General features: G+C 43.9%; 1 protein-coding gene across 2 annotated transcripts in view; it reads left to right on the forward strand.

Annotated features, from left to right (window-relative positions):
- Nucleotides 1-21,416, forward strand: part of EFCAB2 (EF-hand calcium binding domain 2) — a 52,838-nt gene that overhangs the window by 26,950 nt on the left and 4,472 nt on the right. For both annotated transcript variants that reach the window (XM_019500638.2, XM_006273130.4), the window contains 4 exons: nt 6,253-6,325; nt 16,917-16,996; nt 18,786-18,828; nt 18,914-18,980. In XM_019500638.2, the coding sequence (XP_019356183.1) occupies nt 6,253-6,325; nt 16,917-16,996; nt 18,786-18,828; nt 18,914-18,980 (263 nt within the window). The remainder of the gene's footprint in view (nt 1-6,252; nt 6,326-16,916; nt 16,997-18,785; nt 18,829-18,913; nt 18,981-21,416) is intronic.

Raw genomic sequence — 21,416 nt, forward strand, 5'->3', positions numbered from 1 at the left:
TGTTGCCCCTCAAGCAAACAGGCAATACACAAAGTGATAGATACATTAAGTGCTTCTGTTGTGTCCAAAATAACCAAACCTGGCAAAATTTTCTCATTTGGAAAGGTACAAATATAGAGGAAGGATAGTTCTGACGTGTCATCCCACAAAATGATCCTCAAAAATGAGAACATCTTCCTCCCCACACCATCTTCACCCGACTTTATGACTCTCAGTGGTTTCCTCTGAAGTTTATTCCCACTATGATGGTTATGATTTGGGACTGAAGCAACATCCAGATGCAAGCAATATCACCTAAGGCTTCCTCATCAACCAAGAATTTGGCTATGTCAACCTCTGCCTTTGTGGCACCATCATCACCAAGAATTCCTCTGGCTTTGCTCATCATGGCACCACAAGCTGCAGTATTGTTTTTAGTACTGTGGTGTGAGCTGGTTTCAGTACCCTGGAAGTCCAGCTTGCAACAGCCTGAGGTACTGGCAGACTTGTTCATACTACAGCAGCCTGAATTGCTACTACCGTCCACTTCTAGCTTCTTAGGGTATGTACAGAAGTGCAGGAAGTCACTTGCAATCACTCTGTAACTTTTGCGCTTTACACAAAATGCTAAAAGTTACAGTATGATCAAACATAAAAGATATTTGGTGTTTGGTGTGTGTTCACAAGGAGGGGTGCTCGGAGCCTTCCTGCACTGGCCAAGGCCAGGAGGCAGGAGGTGATATTGCATGCCTCCCAGCGTGATCTGAGGGCTGCTGAAGATTGCCAAAAGCAGCCTGGGGCAGCTGTCTCTCACCCCTGGGCTGTCAGTGACAGCCTCTCATACTAGTCCTGCCTTCCCCCTTCAGCCAGCTGAGAGCCACAGCTTGGCTGGGGTGGGGAAAAGAGAAGACAGTTTCTCTCCCCACAGTGCCACAGGACTGGGGGAGCTGGCAGTCAGCCTAGGCATGCTGTGGTGGGGAGGGCTTTGTCTCCCCAAAGCACACCTGGGACCAGGGATGGCAGCAATCAGCTCAGGTGTGCTACGGCAGGGGGGACCACGGGGGCTGGCAGCCAGCCTGGGTGCACTGCGGGGGAGGGGGTTCTCTTTCCCCAAAGTGTACCCGGGACTGAGAGAGCAAGCAGCCCAGCTGGGGGGGAGGGGTCATCTCTCTTAGGCCCCTGCCACATCACCACAGACTCTCTCCCCCACTCCCAGCTCCAGCATGTGTCATGAGAGCCAGGCTGAGCAACACACAAGCACCCACTATTATCACAAGCTTGTCACAGTGTGTCCCAGCCAGCCTGCACCCTGCCATGGCATCCCACTGCCTGTACCCAAGCAAGGACCAGGAGCTGTGGCAGGTCCTGCTGGTCACCCTGTGTGATTCTCACTGGAGGCTGTGGGATATCATGTGCTCCCAGATGAACCTGATGCAGCAGTGGATCACCATGGCATGCGCCCTCATGCCCATGTGCCACCAGCCAGCCATCCTGTGTCTTGCCATCTGCTGCACCCCATGCCTGCCAAGAATCCTGGACTGTGCCACAGACTTCCATGTGACCAATGAGGATGAGACCATCTACAACACCAGGGTAATCTGACACTATCTCCAGATCATTAAGCACCAGTTCCGGGCCCGTGCCACTAAAATGGACTGGTGGGAGTGGATCATCCTTGGCACCTGGGATGATGAACTTTGGCTCCAGACCTTCTACATGCGCTAGGCCACCTTCATGGACATTGTTGCCCAGATGGCCCCCTACATTGTGCACTAGGATGTCCGCATGTGGCCACGTCTCACTCTGGAGAAGCAGGTGGCCATCACTGTCATGCAGCTGCCACCCCCGACAGTCTGTGCTTCATTGCCAACCAGTTCAGTGTGGGCAGGTCCACAGCCAGAGAGGCTGTCCAGGAGGTGTGCCTGATTATCCAAGATACCTTGGAAAACTGCCTCATTCACCTTATGAACCTGCAGGAGGTGGTCCCTGTCTTCCACAACATGGGCCTCCCCACTGCATGGGAGTTGTGGACAACATGCCTATCCCCATCATCTGCTTGCCCCAGGGTGCCCAGGCATTCATCAACTGCAAGTGCTACTTCTCCATCATCCTGCAGGGCATCACTGACCATTGGGGATGTTTCACCCATATCTTTGCCAGCTGAGTGGACAGTGCCCATGATGCCTGTGTCTGCTGTAACTCCCAACTCCCTGACCTGATGGAGAGCAAGCACTATGTTCCCAGGCTCTCTGATTTTGTCATTGGCGATGTCATCCTCCCCCCGCCCCCTTCAGGTCAATGACCTGGCTTACCCCTCCTGCTCTATGGGAGCAGCTGGACCACTGAAAGGAGCACTTCAAGTACTGCCTGAGCAGGTGTATGATGATGGAGTGTGCCTTCAGCCGCCTCAAGGCACCCTGGCCGGCTCTCAATGCACACCTCAAGGTGGATGAGGAAAACCTGACGTGACTCATTGGTGCTGTGTGTGTCCTCCACAACATCCGTGAGATCTGAGGGGAGGTATTCCATGAAGCCTGGGCCAAGGAAGCACAGCATACTGACTGGGCCTGTCAGCACAAGCAAACGTGGTGCAGGGATGGGGGAGAGGCCAAGCCCTCCACCAATGCTGGGGGCCCTGGCATTATGAAGTAGCAGGCTGCCGTATCCATGAAGCCCTGGTTGACTACCTCTTCACCTTCATGGACCTTACTGCTCCCTGGAGGAGTAAAGCTTCAAGTGCCAGTGCCCTGGCTCTGCGTCATAGGTCTCCAGCTCTGGGGACACAAAACAGGGTTTGAGGGAATGTGGCATGAGGAAGATACATGCCTCAGTTTATAATGTTGAAGTTGCCAAACTTTTTTTTAAATAGAAAAACCTGCTGAACATTGCCTGTGGCAGAACATGTTCCCTCATCCCAGTTGATACACACCAGCAAATCTGTGGGGGTGGGGGATTAGAGAAAGGGGTGCAAGATCCCAAAAGGTCTTAGGACAGGGAAGGTGGAGGCAGCTGGGGTCAGGGGGATTGCCACAGGCTCTGAACTGGGGGAAAACCAACCGCTGGTGGGGAGGCATGGAGTACAGGGGCTTCTCACCTGGTACATTACTCCCTGACCTAGGGAGTAAAGACCAGGGACTTCTCTGTGTAGGAGCAGGACAGGTGGGTGATCCCAGATCCACTGTCCGTCTGAAGGAGCTGCAGGGTGGGAAGCAGCTGATGGGCTAGCAGGGGCAGGAACAGCAGCCAGAAACATTTGTTGTGTTACAGCTACAGAGTGCTTTTGGGGGCCTCATCACGTGAAAAATGTAACTTCTGTACACACCCTTAGTGATAGTGGGCGCTCTAGCAACAATAATTCTGAGTACCTGCATGGCCTTCCACAATAGGATTTCCACCTATCAACAGCCTCATCCTACTGTGGAACCTCATTTTAGTCCTTTGGCTATCATTGTTCTTGTTTGTGCTGATGGTGATGTGTCAGTGGACAGCTGTTACTTATAAATGGAAATGTCATCACGGGCTACCATTGTCTCAACGAAGAGAGTAGGATTCTTTGTTGTCTTTTGCCTAGACAGAGTCTAAGAACAAACCCCAAACTTCTACCAGAGGTGCTCACTGAATGCTGCCTGAATCAGCAAATTTACTTTCCCATATTCTTCTCTAAACAGTGTACATTTAGGAGAGAATCATTTCTCCGTGCCTCAACATCACGTGTGCCCCAGCACCCTATCTACAAAGAAAGAAGCTGCTCAGGTCCTCACATAGGTTTTTTGCTATCATTGCTAAAGGAAGAGAGGCAAATCATTTTCAAAGACTGCTAAAATGGATTTCTGACTATATGAAGGCATGCTAGAAGGCATCTACCTATCATTGTTACGAGTTTATTCTACCTGAGTTCAGCCAGTGTCTACAACTTCACTGACACACATATATATCAGAATTCTGCAAAACTGTCATCTGAACGCTATTCATACATTCAGTCTCTGAAGCTTTTAGAGCTGATGCGAAATTTGATGAGGCAATGTTCTCGTTTTTGTTTTGTGAGTCTCTGAGTTCCCATCTTTGAACTGGAGTGGTCCACTCCTTTAGAACCAGAAATATGCACATGCGCAATCATTTGGAAGAAAATGAAAAATTGCCTGCCTGTGCAGATTTTTCTGCCTGGGTTTTTTTCAAGATGTGAGGCCTATAAATGCATTCTGTGACCTGTCTTTCTGCTGTCCTGGAGTCATTTTCATCTTGGATGATGCAGTTTAGGTGCAGGTGACACATACCATCCTTTGTGCCCCTGGTGTGCAGAAGTGACAGGCACTGTCAGGGCAGATGTGTGCCATATGGATGCTGCTGGCAAAAATCCTGAGTGCTGCGTGCATGGGGTATGTGTCTACCATCCATTAGCAGAAGGTGTATGCAGACAATACGTCTTTTTAAATTTTTTGCTGGATGTGGAGATTAGCAGGGTATGGCTCTACATACTCATATATATGTGTTACTCATACTTCTGTCTACGTATGTGCTTTTATATTTTAAATTACAAGGGAAAAATCAGATTACGCCTTAATGTCTTTCATTGCTTCACATGGAAAAAAAGCCTTTAAATGAGCCCCATTTTCTTTTTATATCTATTCTTTGTTTATTTCAATTGTCATTTGCTTCTGTAATCTTTGCTAAATAGCTATGAAATTTGCTTTAATCTTGATTTTTATTGCATAATGGATATGTATCTTAGGGAAAATGTTGAAACAACTAAATTGGGTGAATAAACTTTTCTTTCACAACCTCTTTATTGAGACCATAAGATGTGAGAAGTGAAGTTAGAAAGTCCATTAAACCCAATAAATGTACCACCTTGAATCAAAATTATTATCGTACAAAAACATCCTGAGGATTTGGTGTCTTATCCTTTCTTGGTTTCACGTGTATTATTTCTTTCATGTCAAGGTTTTCTCCCATTATAATAATATATTATTTTACTGTGTCAGAAGGTGGCAGTACAACACAAGTCTTAACCCAAATTGTAAAAGTATTATTAATATTATCTTTCAGAACATTGGATATATTTGAAGAGGGAAGATGAACTTACTTTGACAGGGCCAACAACAGTATTGTCTGTCTTTTAAACATGAAGTTGCAAAGTTTACAAGAAAGTATCAATCAGATGATATTGTTCCCTTCTCAGAATAAATTACAGAGGTTTTTTCTTGTGGTTTTTTGCAAAGCTTGTCCTACAAAAAGCACATTTTATTTGATTAATACGAGACACCTCTAATTCTTCCTTTCAGTCTGGTGGCTATGGCACACTTTTTGGTGGTCAGAGCTGTCAGTTTGAACCCCTTCAGACTGAGATAGGCAAGGCTGGAACCAGAGTGGGTTCAGTGGTCACATCTGCCCATTTGGACCACACTGTAAGAGCAGCAGCCAGAGACTTTAAGTCCCCACAAAAGGTAAGAATTTCCCTGCTCTCACCACTCTCTGCTATAAATAGAGAGGGGGAAGAGAGGAATGGGAGAGGAGAGCACATACTGCTGAGCACAGAGGGGAAAGTAGAAGTTGCTGAGATTTGGGGAGGATTCTTACTGGATTTGGGAACTTAAAAAATGTCCCTGGCTGCTGCTCCCGCAGCATGGTCTGCCATTGGGAGCATTGGGAGTGGGGGTGAAGCCACCATGGCAGTGCTGGTTGCTGCTTCCATAAAATCCTGGAACCACCCATGGAGGTAGGTATATAACCCAGATTTTCCAGTGCCTGAGTGAGGGCTTTAGTACAGACTGTAAAGTTAGTCGCCCTCTCCACCCCAGCCATTATTTTTCAATTGAAGTGACTATGGCTGCTGTAAAAGTGTTATGCTGAACTCAGTAGTGTTGGGGAACACTCAGAACAGTTTTACAAGATGGGGCCCTGCAATGGACTTACACACAGGGATGTCTTGTTCATGACTCTAAAACAGTTGGTGGGTACTGCATGCTAAGATACTCAACTTGCCCCAAATGGCAGTGCTTCTGGACACCCTAAGTAACTTTTCTGGCAAAAGCTCCTCTTGGCATTTAAGTGTTTAGGTAGAGATTTTGTAGGTCTTGTTGTTAGGTGCCTAAATTCTGTGCAGGTTGCACTTTAAGCACCTAAGTGCTTTTGCATCTGGCCCTTAGTTTTTTAGGCCTAGTTCTAAAGACCCATGCACCCACACATGCATGCATACTTACTCTGGATTGATGGCTGGATCTTTCACATGTGCTGCAGTTCTATAGATATGCTTACAGATACTCTTTTTTACAGAGAAGTTGGTACAATCATAAGGTCATTAGGTTGCTGCCCAAGTGAGGCGGAACTACGTGATATGCTTGCAGAGGTAAGTGATTTATGTCTTTTGTAACTTTTTCCTTGCTTTTATAACTCATAAAAGTTTTTTTTTTCTCTTCATTGTTATGCAGGAGACCTAAGTTTTTTTCCTAGAGCTTGAAAATTTCATGGAGGCAGTTCGTTCAGGAACACAGTCCCTTAATTGCCCTGAAGCAACCCTTCTGGCTGATATGGAAACAATACTGAATAGACTAGAAAGAGGAGTCTTTTTTCTTTCTTCTACTGAAGAAGGTCGCTGTGACTCAGTGCCAAGAAAGTATGGACGCATTATGTCAAGAACCAAGGAAAAAATTCCTTTGCTGATAATAAAAAATTGAGTTACATACTCCTTGGGATACACAAACTCCAACTATATTATTTCTTGACATGCTCAGGCCCAACAGAATGACCAATAAACTCCTGAAATGTTATTAAAGTTCTAACTTTAATCTCAGAGGATGCCTGTAGATATGCGGGGACACTGCTCCAACGCACTGTAATTACAGTGCATAAGAGCAGACTTGATTAATCGAGTCTGCTGGTTCATGCTACTTAGCGTGCTCTAGCAGCCTCTGCATCTTGTGTATTCAGCGTCCCTATGCTTCAAAATGGGTGCTTTAACTAAAGCTCATCGAACGAGCTCTACTTAGTGCCCCCACTGCCATTTTGAAGTGTGGGACACTGAATATGTAAGATGTTGAAGGTGCTTTAATAGAGCAGCTCTGGGAGCTGCTATAATTAAAGCATCCCTCCCCTGACCCCTGGAGCACATGTGAAGATGCCCTGAAAGCTTCTGAGGAAAAACTTGCCATGTATTCTTTGTTAATCCCTGTTATTCATACAAATTGTAGCATGTTATTTAGCCAGTATTAATGGGCCCTTTGATTCAGGAACACAATTGAGGGGCAAATTAACAAGATGGCTGCACTGGTAAAAATTTTTGTGTGTTTGTAGTAACTTCAGTGCTACTTATTTTAATTGACTTAAATTTTTTTTTCCTTTTCCGTGATACTTGGTCCCATTTAATAGTTCAGGACGAAAGTCTATTGTATTACAAAACTGATCTGTTGTGGTGGGGTCCACATTTTTTTTATGTCGCTGCTGAAAACACATCAACACTTTGCCCTTTTTTACCAAAATGATATGGTTTGCCTTTGTTATTTCTTCTAAATATCTCCTGGTTTTCCTGATTCTTCTTCTGAGTCTTTATTCTTTCTTCAACGGATTTTTTGTTCCAAGAGTTGTTATGGAGTCCGTAAGTCCTTATTCGTAAATTAAAAATTAAGTAATATTTTTAAAAAGAGTAACGCTGGGCTCGTTGCTACAGCGAACTAGCATCAGCGGGTACAAACCCTAATGCCAGCGCTACATTGTCATAGCTCATCGCTATGGTGAAGTAGTATCTAAAAACCGTGAACCACAGGGACTGTGCAGTATTGGCGGGTACTGTGCAGTCATTAAGTACTTGCTAAAGCTAACACAAGTACTAAATAACTTCACAGTACCAAATGTGCAGTCAGGGGCATGTGTAGATGTGCCCGCTAAGTAGAAACATTGTCCAAAACCAAGTTGAGAATAAGCATTTTATTGCATAAATTTGAGTTCAGATGTAGAGGGTAATTATATCCTGCAGCATAACTATTTACAAAAGAAAATGTTTTAACCCATCAGATGTCTAACAAACAGATAGAACAGTTAATGTTTTTACTGTTGCAGACAAACTGCTGTCAGGGATGGAAGTTACACCTCTGTTTATAGTGGGTGCTGAATGCTTCATGTTATGAAGTGGAGCTTCTGCAGACCACGAGACATAGGTGCCAGGAGGTTCCAGAAACTCCCAAAGCAATGAATGTGAATGTGCAAAGCTGCTTCTTTAGGGCCCACTGTTATAGATAAGAAATCATTTCAAACTTATTCATTTCATAGATTCATAGATTCATAGATGTTAGAGTCGGAAGGGACCTCAATAGATCATCGAGTCTGACCCCCTGCATAGGCAGGAAAGAGTGCTGGGTTTACATGACCCCAGCTAGATGCCTATCTAACCTCCTCTTGAAGACCCCCAGGGTAGGGGAGAGCACCACCTCCCTTGGGAGCCCATTCTAGACCTTGGCCACTCTAACTGTGAAGAAGTTCTTCCTAATGTCTAGTCTAAATCTGCTCTCTGCTAGCTTGTGGCCATTGTTTCTTGTAACCCCCAGGGGCGCCTTGGTGAGTAAAGCCTCACCAATTCCCTTCTGTGCCCCCGTGATAAACTTATAGGCAGCCACAAGGTCGCCTCTCAGCCTTCTCTTGTGGAGGCTGAAGAGGTCCAGGTGCCCTAGTCTCTCCTCATAGGGCTTGGCCTGCAAGCCCTTAACCATACGAGTGGCCCTTCTCTGGACCCTCTCCAGGTTATCCACATCCCTCTTGAAGTGTGGCGCCCAAAATTGCATGCAGTATTCCAACTGCGGTCTGACCAGCGCCCGACAGAGGGGAAGTATCACCTCCTTGGATCTGTTCGTCATGCATCTGCTGATGCACGATAAAGTGCCATTATCTTTTCTGATGGCTTCGTCACACTGCCGACTCATGTTCATCTTAGAGTCCACTAGGACTCCAAGATCCCTTTCCGCTTCCGTTCCACCAAGCAGGTCATTTCCTAGGCAGTAGGTATGCTGGACATTTTTCCTCCCCAGGTGCAGCACTTTGCATTTCTCCTTGTTGAATTGCATTCTGTTGTTTTGTGCCCAGATGTCCAACCTGTCCAGGTCTGCTTGTAGTTGTTTCATCCTATAAGTCTGTGTTCAGACTTCAGTGATAGTGATATGCTGCAATTTTTTTACTCCCTGTTAGGGCAGGTTGAAGAACTTTCATTGGTAATATCAGTCCAGTGGCATTTTTATTATTTTTTTATTTGAATACTTACTTTTCTATTATAATTGCCACGTCTCAGTTCCTGCTTTTTATCTAGCTTCCTAACAGATGGCTAGGAAGGGCTAGGATGCCATTCTACAGGGGGCAGGGCCATTGTAGAGAAACTTGAAGGGGCAGGGCCATTGTACAGACATTTCCCACCTCATCTTTTTGCAGGTGGTACGAAGATGAAACACTACGTTGGGTGAAGGACAGGTACCTTGATTGGGAGGAACAAGGGAGGAGGAGAAGGATGAAATGGACAACTTAAATATCTGCAAAACTTTGAATGATTAAATGGCTGACAGCAAATGCACCAATCTTGCCCATCAGCACCATCTATCCAAATCTAGAAAGGACTTTTCCCCCAGTCTTTCTGCATTTATCTGCATAGAAAAGCCCAGGACTGCTAGTCCTTAGGCACTGGTGATTGCATGGGTGTTTCACTCTGAGATCAGTGAGAATTGAGGCTGCTCACCTACTTGCAGTATTGTCTCCAAGATCAGTTATTAAATATTTCTTATACAAGGAAGTGCTTTATCAGGGTATGAGGCAAACAATGAGCAACACATCTGGCAGCAATGCTCAACACTTTATGTTGTATGCCACATCACATGTTTCTGTTCTGGAGAGGATATCTGCCATTAATGTTTTTTCCATCCAGTCTGAGAATTAGGAGCACATTCTGCCTTGTGTTGAGCAGCTATAACACCCACTGATTTAAACAGAAAGTGAAGGTGCTAAACATTGCACATAATCAAGCTAATGATTTTGGCTTTCACGTGTAATGTATCATATCATTTTTCTGTGCCCTTTGGGGCTTGCTTACTGTTTGCTCTGCTTAATATAGGCTATCTCTTCACATTTCCTATAAATAGTTACCATATTTCTTCCTCTGTCTCTCTGGTTTCCTGACCAACAGCTAGTTGAAGCATAAGGACTTCATAAAATATTCTGCCCTAGACATTGCCTCAATATGTGTGAAGCCTAAAACAGTTTGATTTATTGAATACTTGTCAGGTCATGGGAAGGATTTTAATTTTTGCCATATATTTTATTGCACCTTTGCAGTGAATTCAGCATTAAAATATACAATCCTGAAATGGGAGAAGATACTGTTTTATTTAGAGTGTGGCATAGAACACCTTCATTTTCTAGCTAAAGATTCTCTCTTACCAGGCTTGACAGAAGGAAAGCAAAGTTTTAAATTCAAGCCACCTTCTGCACTGAAGGGGTTGGATGAAGAAGCTTGTTTCTGTTTCCAGGTACTTTCTAATGCAGCCAGAATGCTTTAAAGCCAGGAAGTGCATCCTCTGGCCCGCTGGCCAAATTAAGCCCATGGAGCCATCGCATCAGGCCCCCAGGCTCCTCACAGGTCAGGAAATTTGATGGTAGGGAAGCAGTGGCTATTAATATGGACACTCTCCCCCCTACCAGATTCCAAAACCCGAAGCGCCCAGTCAGAGCCAGGCTACGTCCCCTTCCCTCCCTCAAGGCCAGGTTGGGGCCAGACCATGCCCCTTCCCCATGAGGCTGAGCCATGTCCCCTTCCCCACCCCATGGCTCGGTTGGGGCCAGGCCATCCCCCTGACTGAAGCCAATCTACTGGAGAAAGGCTGCCTGTCTACAGCCTCTTTCCCCTAGCTTCCCCCCCCACCCCCAGCTGTGGTGCTATCTGCAGGATGAGAGGGGGTGTGAAGACAGGGGGAGATGGGACAGTGGGGCTTCAGCATGCTTCACTGGGTACAGCAGCAGCAACCCCGCAGGGCTACCTCTGCAGTGTTCTGCAAGCTGTGCTCACCCCAGGCTGGGGGCAGCACATGCTTCCTTGTGAAATGGAATAGTAGCAGCCCAGTGTGTGGCTGGGAGGGAGAGTATGTGAGTATGGCTTGGAGAGAGAAATTTTGTGTATGTATGGCTTGGCAGGGGAATATTAGAGAGTGTGTGTGTGTGTGTGTGTGTGTGTGTGTGTGTGTGTGTATGAGAGAGAGAGAAATGTTTTTACTTTCTGATTCTAATGACTGCTTCTGCTCCCTTCCTTCCCTTCTTCCCACACCCAACCAGCAGACAGCATGGGTAGGAAATGGGTGCACAGGGACTTACAGAAGTTAATGAAGGTGCTCTGCTTTGGAGCACTTTTATCTGAACCAGTTAATGTGTTGTGCGATTGGACAATTTTAAAGTGTTTTGCAGCCATGCACTTCTGTTAGGGCATGGCTGTGGAGCGCTTTCAGGGGGCTGATCTCATGCAAAACATTACATCTGTTAGCATCCAGGGTGGCCTGTCTCCTTAAGAGGAAGCAGCCAGCCTGACTGAGGGGTTGCAGCTGTGTGAAGGCTAAAGAGGAACTGGAATGAAAAAACCCAGCAATCAGAGCCAGAGGGAGGGGTGAAGTACCAGAATGGAAGACAGCTCTGTTAGGAGGAGGGGCAAGTCTGTAGTGCAGTGGTTCCTAAACTGTGACAGATTGCATACCACCAATTTAAAACAATACAACCTTAAGTACTGCCAGCAATTTTTTGTCATATAAAGTAATTATAATAAATCTATTAACACGTACCACTGATAGGTTGTCTGTGTACCACTGGTGGTACACATAGTACAGATTGGGAACTGAACCGCTGCTGTAGTTTGAAGTTTGGAACCACAGGGGGCCCTTCTCAGTGTCCAAGATGACAAGCTGGGTTTTTTTTGTTTCTTTGTTTTAGTTATTAAAAGACTGTATATTACTGGAGTGTGCTTAGAAATGCCCCAAGGAGTAAAGGTTAGCCAGTTTGAAAGATTTTGTTTATTACTGGGGCTTGCTAAGAGATGTTTGGGGAGCAAAAGCCTGGCTGAGGGGGGCCCCTGAGGTGTCAACCTCCTACTCTTGGAGAATGTGCGCAGGCTCAGGTCTCAGCCAAAAGAATAAACCCCGAAGTAGTATTAAAAATGGATGGAGGAGCTTCAGCTGTAGCAGCAACAGTAGCTCTAGCAAAGGATGCAAGAGGAACAGCAGAGCTTTATTCTGCTGCTGCTGCTACTACTGTAGCAAGTAAAACCCAGCCTGGAGGGCAGTGGGGCACCCCAGACCCAGATGGATGCAAGGGGTAGCTGAGTGGATCAATGGATTACTAGGTTAGCACCCTACTTAATTGGGGAAGCCCAGACTACCTATTAGGCCCAGGGAGCCAAGGTTGCATGCACCTATGCTTCCCTAAAGTCAACCATTTTGGACCGTATGGGATCAAAACTTACGATGTAATTCAGAGTATTTCTTTTGGGAGAAAATTCTGATGTTCCTAAATGACAAAGGCAGACAAGGTTCTTTGGGTGAATCTGATACCTGTGATATCAGAAATCTGTGATATACAGCCAAGCCCTCAGATATCACTGAATTTGCACTAAGGAGAACACCCAGGATTGCCACTTCACTAATCTTAAAAAGGCTTTCACTCAATAAGGATACTGCTCCAGAGAGATAGATTGCACATTTGAAAGAGCCACCCAGATACCACATGAAGAATTGCTGCAGTACAGAAGAAACCCCCCCACAAATTGCACACCACTGGTTATGACATATCACCCTGCCCTCGAATCCATACAGAAAATCCTCAAACAATTGCAACTCACACTAGAAGGAGACCCAATTCTTAAAGAGATCTTCCCAGAACCACCCATCCTAGCCTTCAAACAAGCACTGAACCTCGCTAACCTCATCACCAGAAGCAAACTTACTATGGCCCAGAACACACCAAATGGATCTAGACCCGTGCCATGACAAGAAATGCAAAACCTGCCAACACATCTCCACCACCCCCATAATCACTACACCCCACAACAGAGCCATCAACATTCCTGGATCTTACACCTGCACCTCCAGAAATGTAATATATCTCATCCAGTGCACCAAATACCCTGATGGAAAATATGTGAGAGAGACCAAACAGTAACCGCACACCAGAATGAATGCACACCAGTAATCTATTAAAGACAAGAATACCCAATAATATGTACAGGCATATTTCTCACAAGCAAACCACTCTCTCTCCAATCTCTCAGTTCTAATCCTCAAAGGGAACTTACAAAATACTTTTCACAGACAAGCCTATGCACTTCACTTCATCAACCTCTTGGATACAAAAAACCATGGACTAAATATAGACATCGGATTTATGACACATTGTAACCTGCCTGACATCTGACTCCCTTGGTACCTCTCTACTTTTACCTGCTACATTTACCCCCCTCTCCCTAGCCCCCAGCCTCTCTCTCACTCACTGACTCCTCAATTTACATCTTCACTGACTGCCTTTCTTGCATGCATACCAACCTCTGGCCTCTTTACTATTCATTCCATCTAGGAAGAGCACACGTCAACTGCAGATGCTTCCTCAGCCTGACAAAGGGTTTTTAAACACAAAAGCTTGCTAAGAAATTCTTTCCAACTATTTAAGTTGGTCTAATAAAAGATATCAAATTCACCCAAAGAATCTTGTCTGCCTATTTCCTTAGACCAACACAGCTACAACATACACCCATGAATGACAAAAAACTCTTTTATTTTTTATGCTAGTGTTGAGATGATAATGTACTTGTGATGATCCGGGAAAAATCTGAAAGCAAAATTATAGCCTTCACAACTTTATAGTTGGTCCAATAAAAGAAATCACCCACAAAAAATCTTCTCTCTCACTTTTTTATCATGCTGTAAAAACCTACTATAAATCCCTCTATCCCTTTATAATGTAGAGCAGTACTGCTCAACCTTTTTTCCCAGCAGGCTGGATGAGCAATGCCCCAACTGTCTGTGAGCCAGATCCAGTTGGTGGTTCCAATCTGGCACCCTGGACAGGCATTTCAGGGCACCATCCAGCTGTGCAGAAGAGAATGTGGGGCAGGTCAGCCCTGGCCCAGCCTCACAGGAGGAAGGGGGCTTCATGCAGCCTCAGCCTAACCCCATGAGGGGGAAGGGGGCTTCATGCAGCCCCAGCACAGCCCTGATGGCTTGAAAAGGGATTCATGCAGACTCAACCTGGTCCCATGGAGGGGAAGGGGCTTGACCTGGCTCTGACCCACTGTGGAGGTTGGGAATTTGGCAGTGGGGGAGGGTGGCTGTATTAATTTCTACTGCTCCCCCACCACCCAATTTCCGAACCCTTGGGGAGTCCCATGGGCCAGATGCCTGAAGACTGGAGGTTGAGCATCACTGGTATAGAGCAAATCTTTTATTAATATATTTGGGTGGTTGGAAAAACCTTTTCTTGGTTCTAGGATTGTTTATCATTTTTCCCAACCTTTCAGACTTCTTTGAACAAGACAATCTATCTCTTTGGCCTCTCCTTTGACGGCCCTGTTTATCTTTAAACTATCAGAACACAATAATCTGATCCTGAAGGATATACTGTACCTTTAAAACATCTTATACAATAACTCCATAGATAGTACCCATTAACAAACATCCAAGTATTTTGAATTAATTGATTGTAGAAGGTAACATTGACGCATTGATGCATCTTATCTAGGATATAGCTCTTCCCTTTATATTTTTTTGTCACAAGTATTTCACATAGATGCTGTAGTAATGAGTGTGGTATGAAAGCAAAAAAAAAATCAGTTGATCACGCAGCAAAAAAGTTAACTTAAATGTAAAAAGGCTATTACATCACACTTTTTGAACATTCTCTTGGTTAAATACTAGTTTTTCTATCTTTTGAGTTTGAGAACAAAACCCAGTTCTTTTCTGTAAAATTCAAGCATTCATCCTGAACGATTTTGAATTCTTAATTGTTTATCATTTAGTATTCTCCTGGCATAATGTTAACCTCATTGTTTCTCTGGCTTTTAATCTGGGTTATTGTAATAAGTGAAATATGATAGTTTATCAGAAATGTGTACACACATTTATTACTCACAATTTTAAGATTGCTGTATATATGAATTTTCTGGCTATATACTATTTAGATGTCTGAGAAATTCCAGTAAGGAAGATTAAACATTCTTAAAACAGCTGTCATTTGGATATCATCATAGACTGGATTAAAATCCTGCAGAGATTTACATATGTACTTTAGTGTATGTATTGGTCCTATTTAAGTTAATGGGACTGTTCACATGTTTAAAGTTAAGTACATGCATAAGTCTTTTGGGAAGCAGGGCCCAGGTTAGCAGTAAGTCTCTGTTTCACTACATTGCTCAGAATAAATCATTTTATAGACTTTCACTTCAAATGTAAGCTGTTTTTCCATTTTCCTAGCTTCCTACTCTGATTTCAGGAAAGGGGCATAAAATGTATAATTCATAGAAAATAGTCTGACATACAAAAAGAGATGTATGCTATGTTTTATTAAATGCTGAATTTTTTTGTGGCAGTTTTTCCTGGCTTCACAGTTTATGATGCATACTGTACAAAGTCAGAAGTTATCACTAACAACAGCATATAGTAACAATTTATAGAACATATGAGAGAAAACTACAGGTTTGAGTACACAACTGGGAACAAAGTACTGTGTTTTAAATTCAGTTTAGAAAATAACTTGTTCTATAGTTTTAGACAGTTAGTAAGATGCTGGCTGTACTGGGAATCTGCCATAATTTCAAGACCATTGCAAACCACTAGTGTAGAAAAGCTGTAATTTGGACTGGTGGAGTCGACCCTGGTTTCAACCAGGGATGTATTCCACAAGTGCAAATTTCATATATTCTTGTCTATGGTAGGAGTCTGAACAGGTGGAGATGGCTATATCAGCAGTTGGCCACTAATGGCTGAAATTAAATCTACTTTGTCCTTCTGCCTAAGTTTCTTGGTCCATGGAACAGGTATAATAAATCAAGGTAGCTTTATGATAATTAGCTTATGTTTGTAAAACATTTTAAAGATCAGAAGTAGTGTGCAAGTTATTTAGGATTAGTTTCAGTCTTTTCATTCAGTGCTATTTATGGGGGTGGTGGGAACTGTGCCACTTGACAAGGGAGCCTAGGGAAGGAAGTCTAATTCAAAATCCTGAGTTTTCAGTTTATTCCAGGATATGGGGATGTAAGACACTTCTACCCCAGTTTCCTACAGTAACCTTTACCCCAGCTTCCATTTCACACCAGGGAGGAGGAGCTCAATTTCTATCTCACCTATGCCTAGGATGACCAGACATCTCGGCTTGGCCAGGACACTCCAGGATTCCATAGCTCATTCCCAGCAGGTTGGTCAAAAGTCCTGGGCTGGAGCCTGGCAGGGAAGTGGAGACTCATGGGGCACTAGCCAGGCAGCCGGGCAGACACCGTTGCTTCCTATGTAGGACCAAGGTGGGCAAACTGGAGCAGGCGTCACCCTGCCCACATGTGGCATGTCTTTACTCCCACATAGGAGCAGCAGGGCCTACCCAGCCACCTGCCTGGTGCATCATGCCACTCTGCCTCCCCACTGCACTCCTGCCCAGGATTTTCAATCAACTGGCCGACCTACAGAATCCAGGAGTGTCCCAGCCAAATCATGACATATCGTCACCTTATCTACGTCTGACTAGCTGTTACCCTTCACCCACTTTTGTTCGTGGCCACTTGGGGAAACAGTACAACTGTTTCTCTTCTGTGTTTTAGCTTTAAGATGAGAAAATCTAGCCCCATTATTTAATGCATGAGCCAAGCTATTCTGTTTCTTTTGTTACGTTTTTAATGAATCACTTAAGTTTTGTATTTGCTATCCTTATCTAACCTTATGTTATATTTTTAGGTAGAAGAAGAAGAACCTACTGGGTATATTCATTTAGAAAAATTTCTTCCAATGATGACTAAAGTATTAATGGAAAAAAGGTAATTGAAACCAGACCCATATGTGGTATACCTTGTTTCAGATTGATGGAGATGATTTTGTACATTAATTATGCTCATGTTTGTTTTTTGTGGGGGAAGGGGGTTTGATTTAAGTTTGATATTGGAAGGAAATTTAGCTTTAGTCTAAATGTAATTGTTCTACATCCCCCAAAACAACGTCTGTAATATTTCATAGTTTACAATTACTGTGAATTATGATAGCATGATATTTCTGTTTTATATAGTGTGAATCAGAATTAATTCCTCATCTAACTGATCTTGTATATCTCTGGAGAGATTTTATATCAGAATAAAGACCTTTCATCTTTAGTTTTTTGCATATATGAATTTCATTTACTGATAGGCACAGTGTGTTTCTACTAATATCATAAATCAGTTGCATATTTGTGTTAACAAAATAACTGCCATGTATAGTAAATATACATTATTAGCTGCCTAAAAGGTTAGTAGATATGTCTGGAATAAGAAGGCCATATATTATTCAGAGGCACACAATGATCTTTGCATTTACACAGAGCCTGGATGCATTTTAATTTATCTTTTATTGTAAAATATTATCTTTAGTGAATTTTTATTATTGAAATGTGTTAGTGTCTTTTACTGAAAGCTTAAGAAACCCCATAGTATTATATGTAATGCTTCTAAGTTAGTTTGCATACAGATTTCCTATTGACTTAAGTGGCGTTCATTTTTGCAGGTGAAATGTCTGCACAATTTGGTTAAATTGTCCTGTAGTGGATATATTTTTGTAGCACACACAATTTGCAGGATAGAACTGTGTCTTAAGTGTCACAGCTATGATCTTAAATATAAACCAGGCTGTTGTGTTTGGATCCCAGCATGGAGGACCTGCACATTTCATGTTTTCTAGGTCTAAGCTGTCTCCAGCACTCTTTCTTTGGCCTCTCTCACCCTGAGCATCAAAACTTTCTCTATTACCCCTTCACAGAAGCCAACAATTTTAGGACCAACTTGAATTTCCAGTTAGCTTAGTAATGGCTTTTTCCAGAGCTTCAACTATGTAAGCATGCTGATTTAAAGTTGATCTCTCCAGGGGAACATTATATTTGAAGCATACGAAACAAAGGCTTTGCAAAGTTTTCTAATATACTTACACTTCAGTATAGATAGCCCAAGAGATAAATGGTTGTAGATAAACAAGAACCTCCCCTCCCGCCACCCCATTTTCTTTACCTCAGAGTAGTTACTAGGTGACCTGTTGTTAATTTCCAGCCCACCTGGGCAGGACAGATTTCCTGGTGCATCCATTAGCACAGGGGCAGGCAATTATTTTGGGAGGAGGGCCACTTACTGAGTTTTGGCAAGCCATCGAGGGCCACATGACAGGTGCCTAGGGAAGATTAATATTAATTTTCTAAATTTTTTAGGGGCCCTGCAAGCTGGATAGAATGGCTTGACTGGCTTCATCCAGCCCGCAGGTCTCATTTTGCCCACCCCTGCATTAGCACTGTACTGGCTAGGTTGAACTAGTCAAATATCAAGTTTTGATAGTCCGCATACCCAACCCAGGCATAGAGAACAAACTTGCCTGTGGTTGAAGCAAAAACAGAGTACAAGATAATCGTAAGACACCAGGATACAAACTGTTAGTAAAACCAAACAGGAATTTGTTAAACTGTGCATAGTCAGTTTCCCTAGATTGTCTGCAGTTGTCCCCTTTTTCTTTAATGTTTAGGATTTATCTTTCCAAATTAGTATAGTAGCTTTGCAAATCATACCATTAACTCTTTTAATTGAATAATTTCAGATACCGGCCTATTCCAGAAGATGTTCTTTTGCATGCATTTGAGGTCTGTAACTACAAATTTAAAATATCTCTTAAGGGGAAAAGCAGTGAGATTAAAAACCCAAAGTTTTATTCCGTTTCTGTTTTAGGTGTTAGATCAGAATAAAAATGGATATCTTACAAAACAGGAATTAATCAAATGCATGACTGAAGAAGGTAAACTATTCTTTGATTTATTTTGTAAAACTGGTCTGTATGAAAATAATTGTATACAAGTATGTGGTGCCTTGAGGATGCCTTTATATTTTATCCATCATGGTAGCCTATCATGGATTACCATATTTTCTCACATACAGCTTGCACCTCTTTACCCCAAATTGGCCGGGGGGGCAGGTTTTTTAAGCGGGGAAACTATTTTGTTGGCTGGAAATGGGGCATTCCTGTAGACATGAGTGACTGGTGCCTCCTGAATCTGGGGTGGCACCCACAGAAGCCGTCAACGATGGCGGCCCTGTCAGGGGGCACCAGCCCCACTGACAGCATCAGTGTTGGCCTTCGGGGGGGCACCGGTCCCTTCGGGGGGCACATGCACCCCCGTGCACTCCCTACCAGTTGCCTATGCCTGAAGATACCCTGCATGCCATGCAGCTGCCAACATGGCTGCCGCTTGTGTCTGCTCAGCAAACTGAAAGAGTGGAATCCTGTGTTAACCCTCTCCCAGCTATAACTACTGGCTAAGCATGGTAGATTGTGCCTAAAGCATAAACTAAGCTGCTAGTAATATCTTGATGAGGCTTGTGATATGGAAACAACACTTTATATACAGGAATTACTTACAGATTTGCTTGCAAGAGGCTGGGGCCTAACCTTATGACATAGAGTAAGTTCTCTTGGAAACAGAGTGTCCCAAAAGTGTGGCATTACAGGAGGCAGTCTGTCACACCAGGAAGTTCCTGATGCCACACATCATGGTGACTTTCTTTCTAGGAAAACTTATTTTATGTCACACAGTTGGCCATGACTCTGGAAAAATCTTTTTCTCTACATTCTGGCTTCCAAAAATAAGGTTCATGTTTCATTTGGGGGCACGTTATAGGTGAGAAAATACAGTGCATATACAGGCCTAACATGGTTCCCCATACTCACATGAGTAGGTTCCGTGTTTTCCACAGGACTTAGGTGAGTCAAAACTGCAGAACAAAAACTCCTGATTTGCGAATTCTCCAGATAAAGATAATTTTATTTCCCTGACTGCATCCTTTCTTGTGTATCTGTGACATGATAAAATACAAATTAATAATTCTGTTAATAAGGTCCCTCCACACATTACATATACAGGTTTCCCTCACTTTATGCAGGTTCTGTATGTGTGAATTCGCTCTTATGCGATGATCCTTTTTATATAAAAAATCTGTTATATGCGAGGTAAATTCATTCTTATGCGATTGGTGCGGTGGAAGCCTGCAGTCAGCTGCTTTGTGCGGTGCATTGTGGGAGTGACATGCACCAAAATATAGTCTCCTGTGTGGGTCTGTGCTCCTTACTCATTGTCTGTGACACCTTTTTCTGTAGTTGCCATCCCCATTATGTCTTCTAAGTGTCCCACTAACTTATCTCATACCCCTCTCCCTGGTCGATCAATGAAGTCTTCACCACCCTCTCTTCACACCAACTAAACATTCACTGCCACTCTGTGCTTGTGTGTACTGCCTGCTATTGGTGAGTACCAAAATTGCCTTGCAAAAGTGGTAGAAATGGGTCTGGGTCAGTATAGTCGAGGTCTTGGAACGTATCCCTCTGTTACATTGTAAAGTGGGTTCCTTTTATGTGAATTCAAGTTATGTGCCGTTTTCCAGGAACTCATGTACAGCGTAAAGCGAGGGAAACCTGTATTTTGCAATTGTATTAATCACAGCATGAATGACAAGGGAATGACGTGGATGAAAATTGTAATGTAGAACAATTTTTGGCTGAATTTTTATGACTTTGTAATAAGGGTCAAAGACCCCTGTTATTTTAAGAGGAAAAGAGCAGCAGGCAATGTCAGGCTAGGACCTGGGTAGCCAGGTCTGGGGCCATTCAGGGATCAAGGTGCTGGTCAGAGGCAGGATGAATCTAAAGTCAAGTGAGGTGGCAGGGCAGGAGTTCAGTAGATCAATCTGAGATCAGGGTCTAGGACAGGGGTAGGCAACCCCCAGCACATGTGCCAGAGCATAGCATGCAAAAGGCATTTTGTTTGGCACATGCACCTCAAGGTGGACAGCAGGGAACAGGCCAGGGCTTTGCTGCCACAACAGGGTTCAGGCCCCTTGCAGTTCACCCACCATCTGCCTTTGGCACGCCAACATCTTACAAGTCAAGGTTGCGGGTGTTTTTAGCACTCTGCCCCAAAATGTTGCCAACCCCTGGTCTTAGAGCAAGCCGGGTCAAGGAGTTGGGGGTCAAGTGAGAGGGCCAAGCCAGAGGAACCATCATGGGGGTTTTTTTGTAAAAATATTTATTTCTTACACACACACATACACATGCATGGAGGCACTCACACACATCCCCCCTCCCCCATGCCTATGCCAACCTGTCTCATGATCGCTATGGTTTACTTGATGGTCCAAAACACACCTTTACAGTTACACTATCAGGTTGAGACCTGTTGCC

The sequence above is a fragment of the Alligator mississippiensis genome, chromosome 1 (assembly GCF_030867095.1).
Source record: "Alligator mississippiensis isolate rAllMis1 chromosome 1, rAllMis1, whole genome shotgun sequence".
Lineage (NCBI taxonomy): Eukaryota > Metazoa > Chordata > Crocodylia > Alligatoridae > Alligator > Alligator mississippiensis.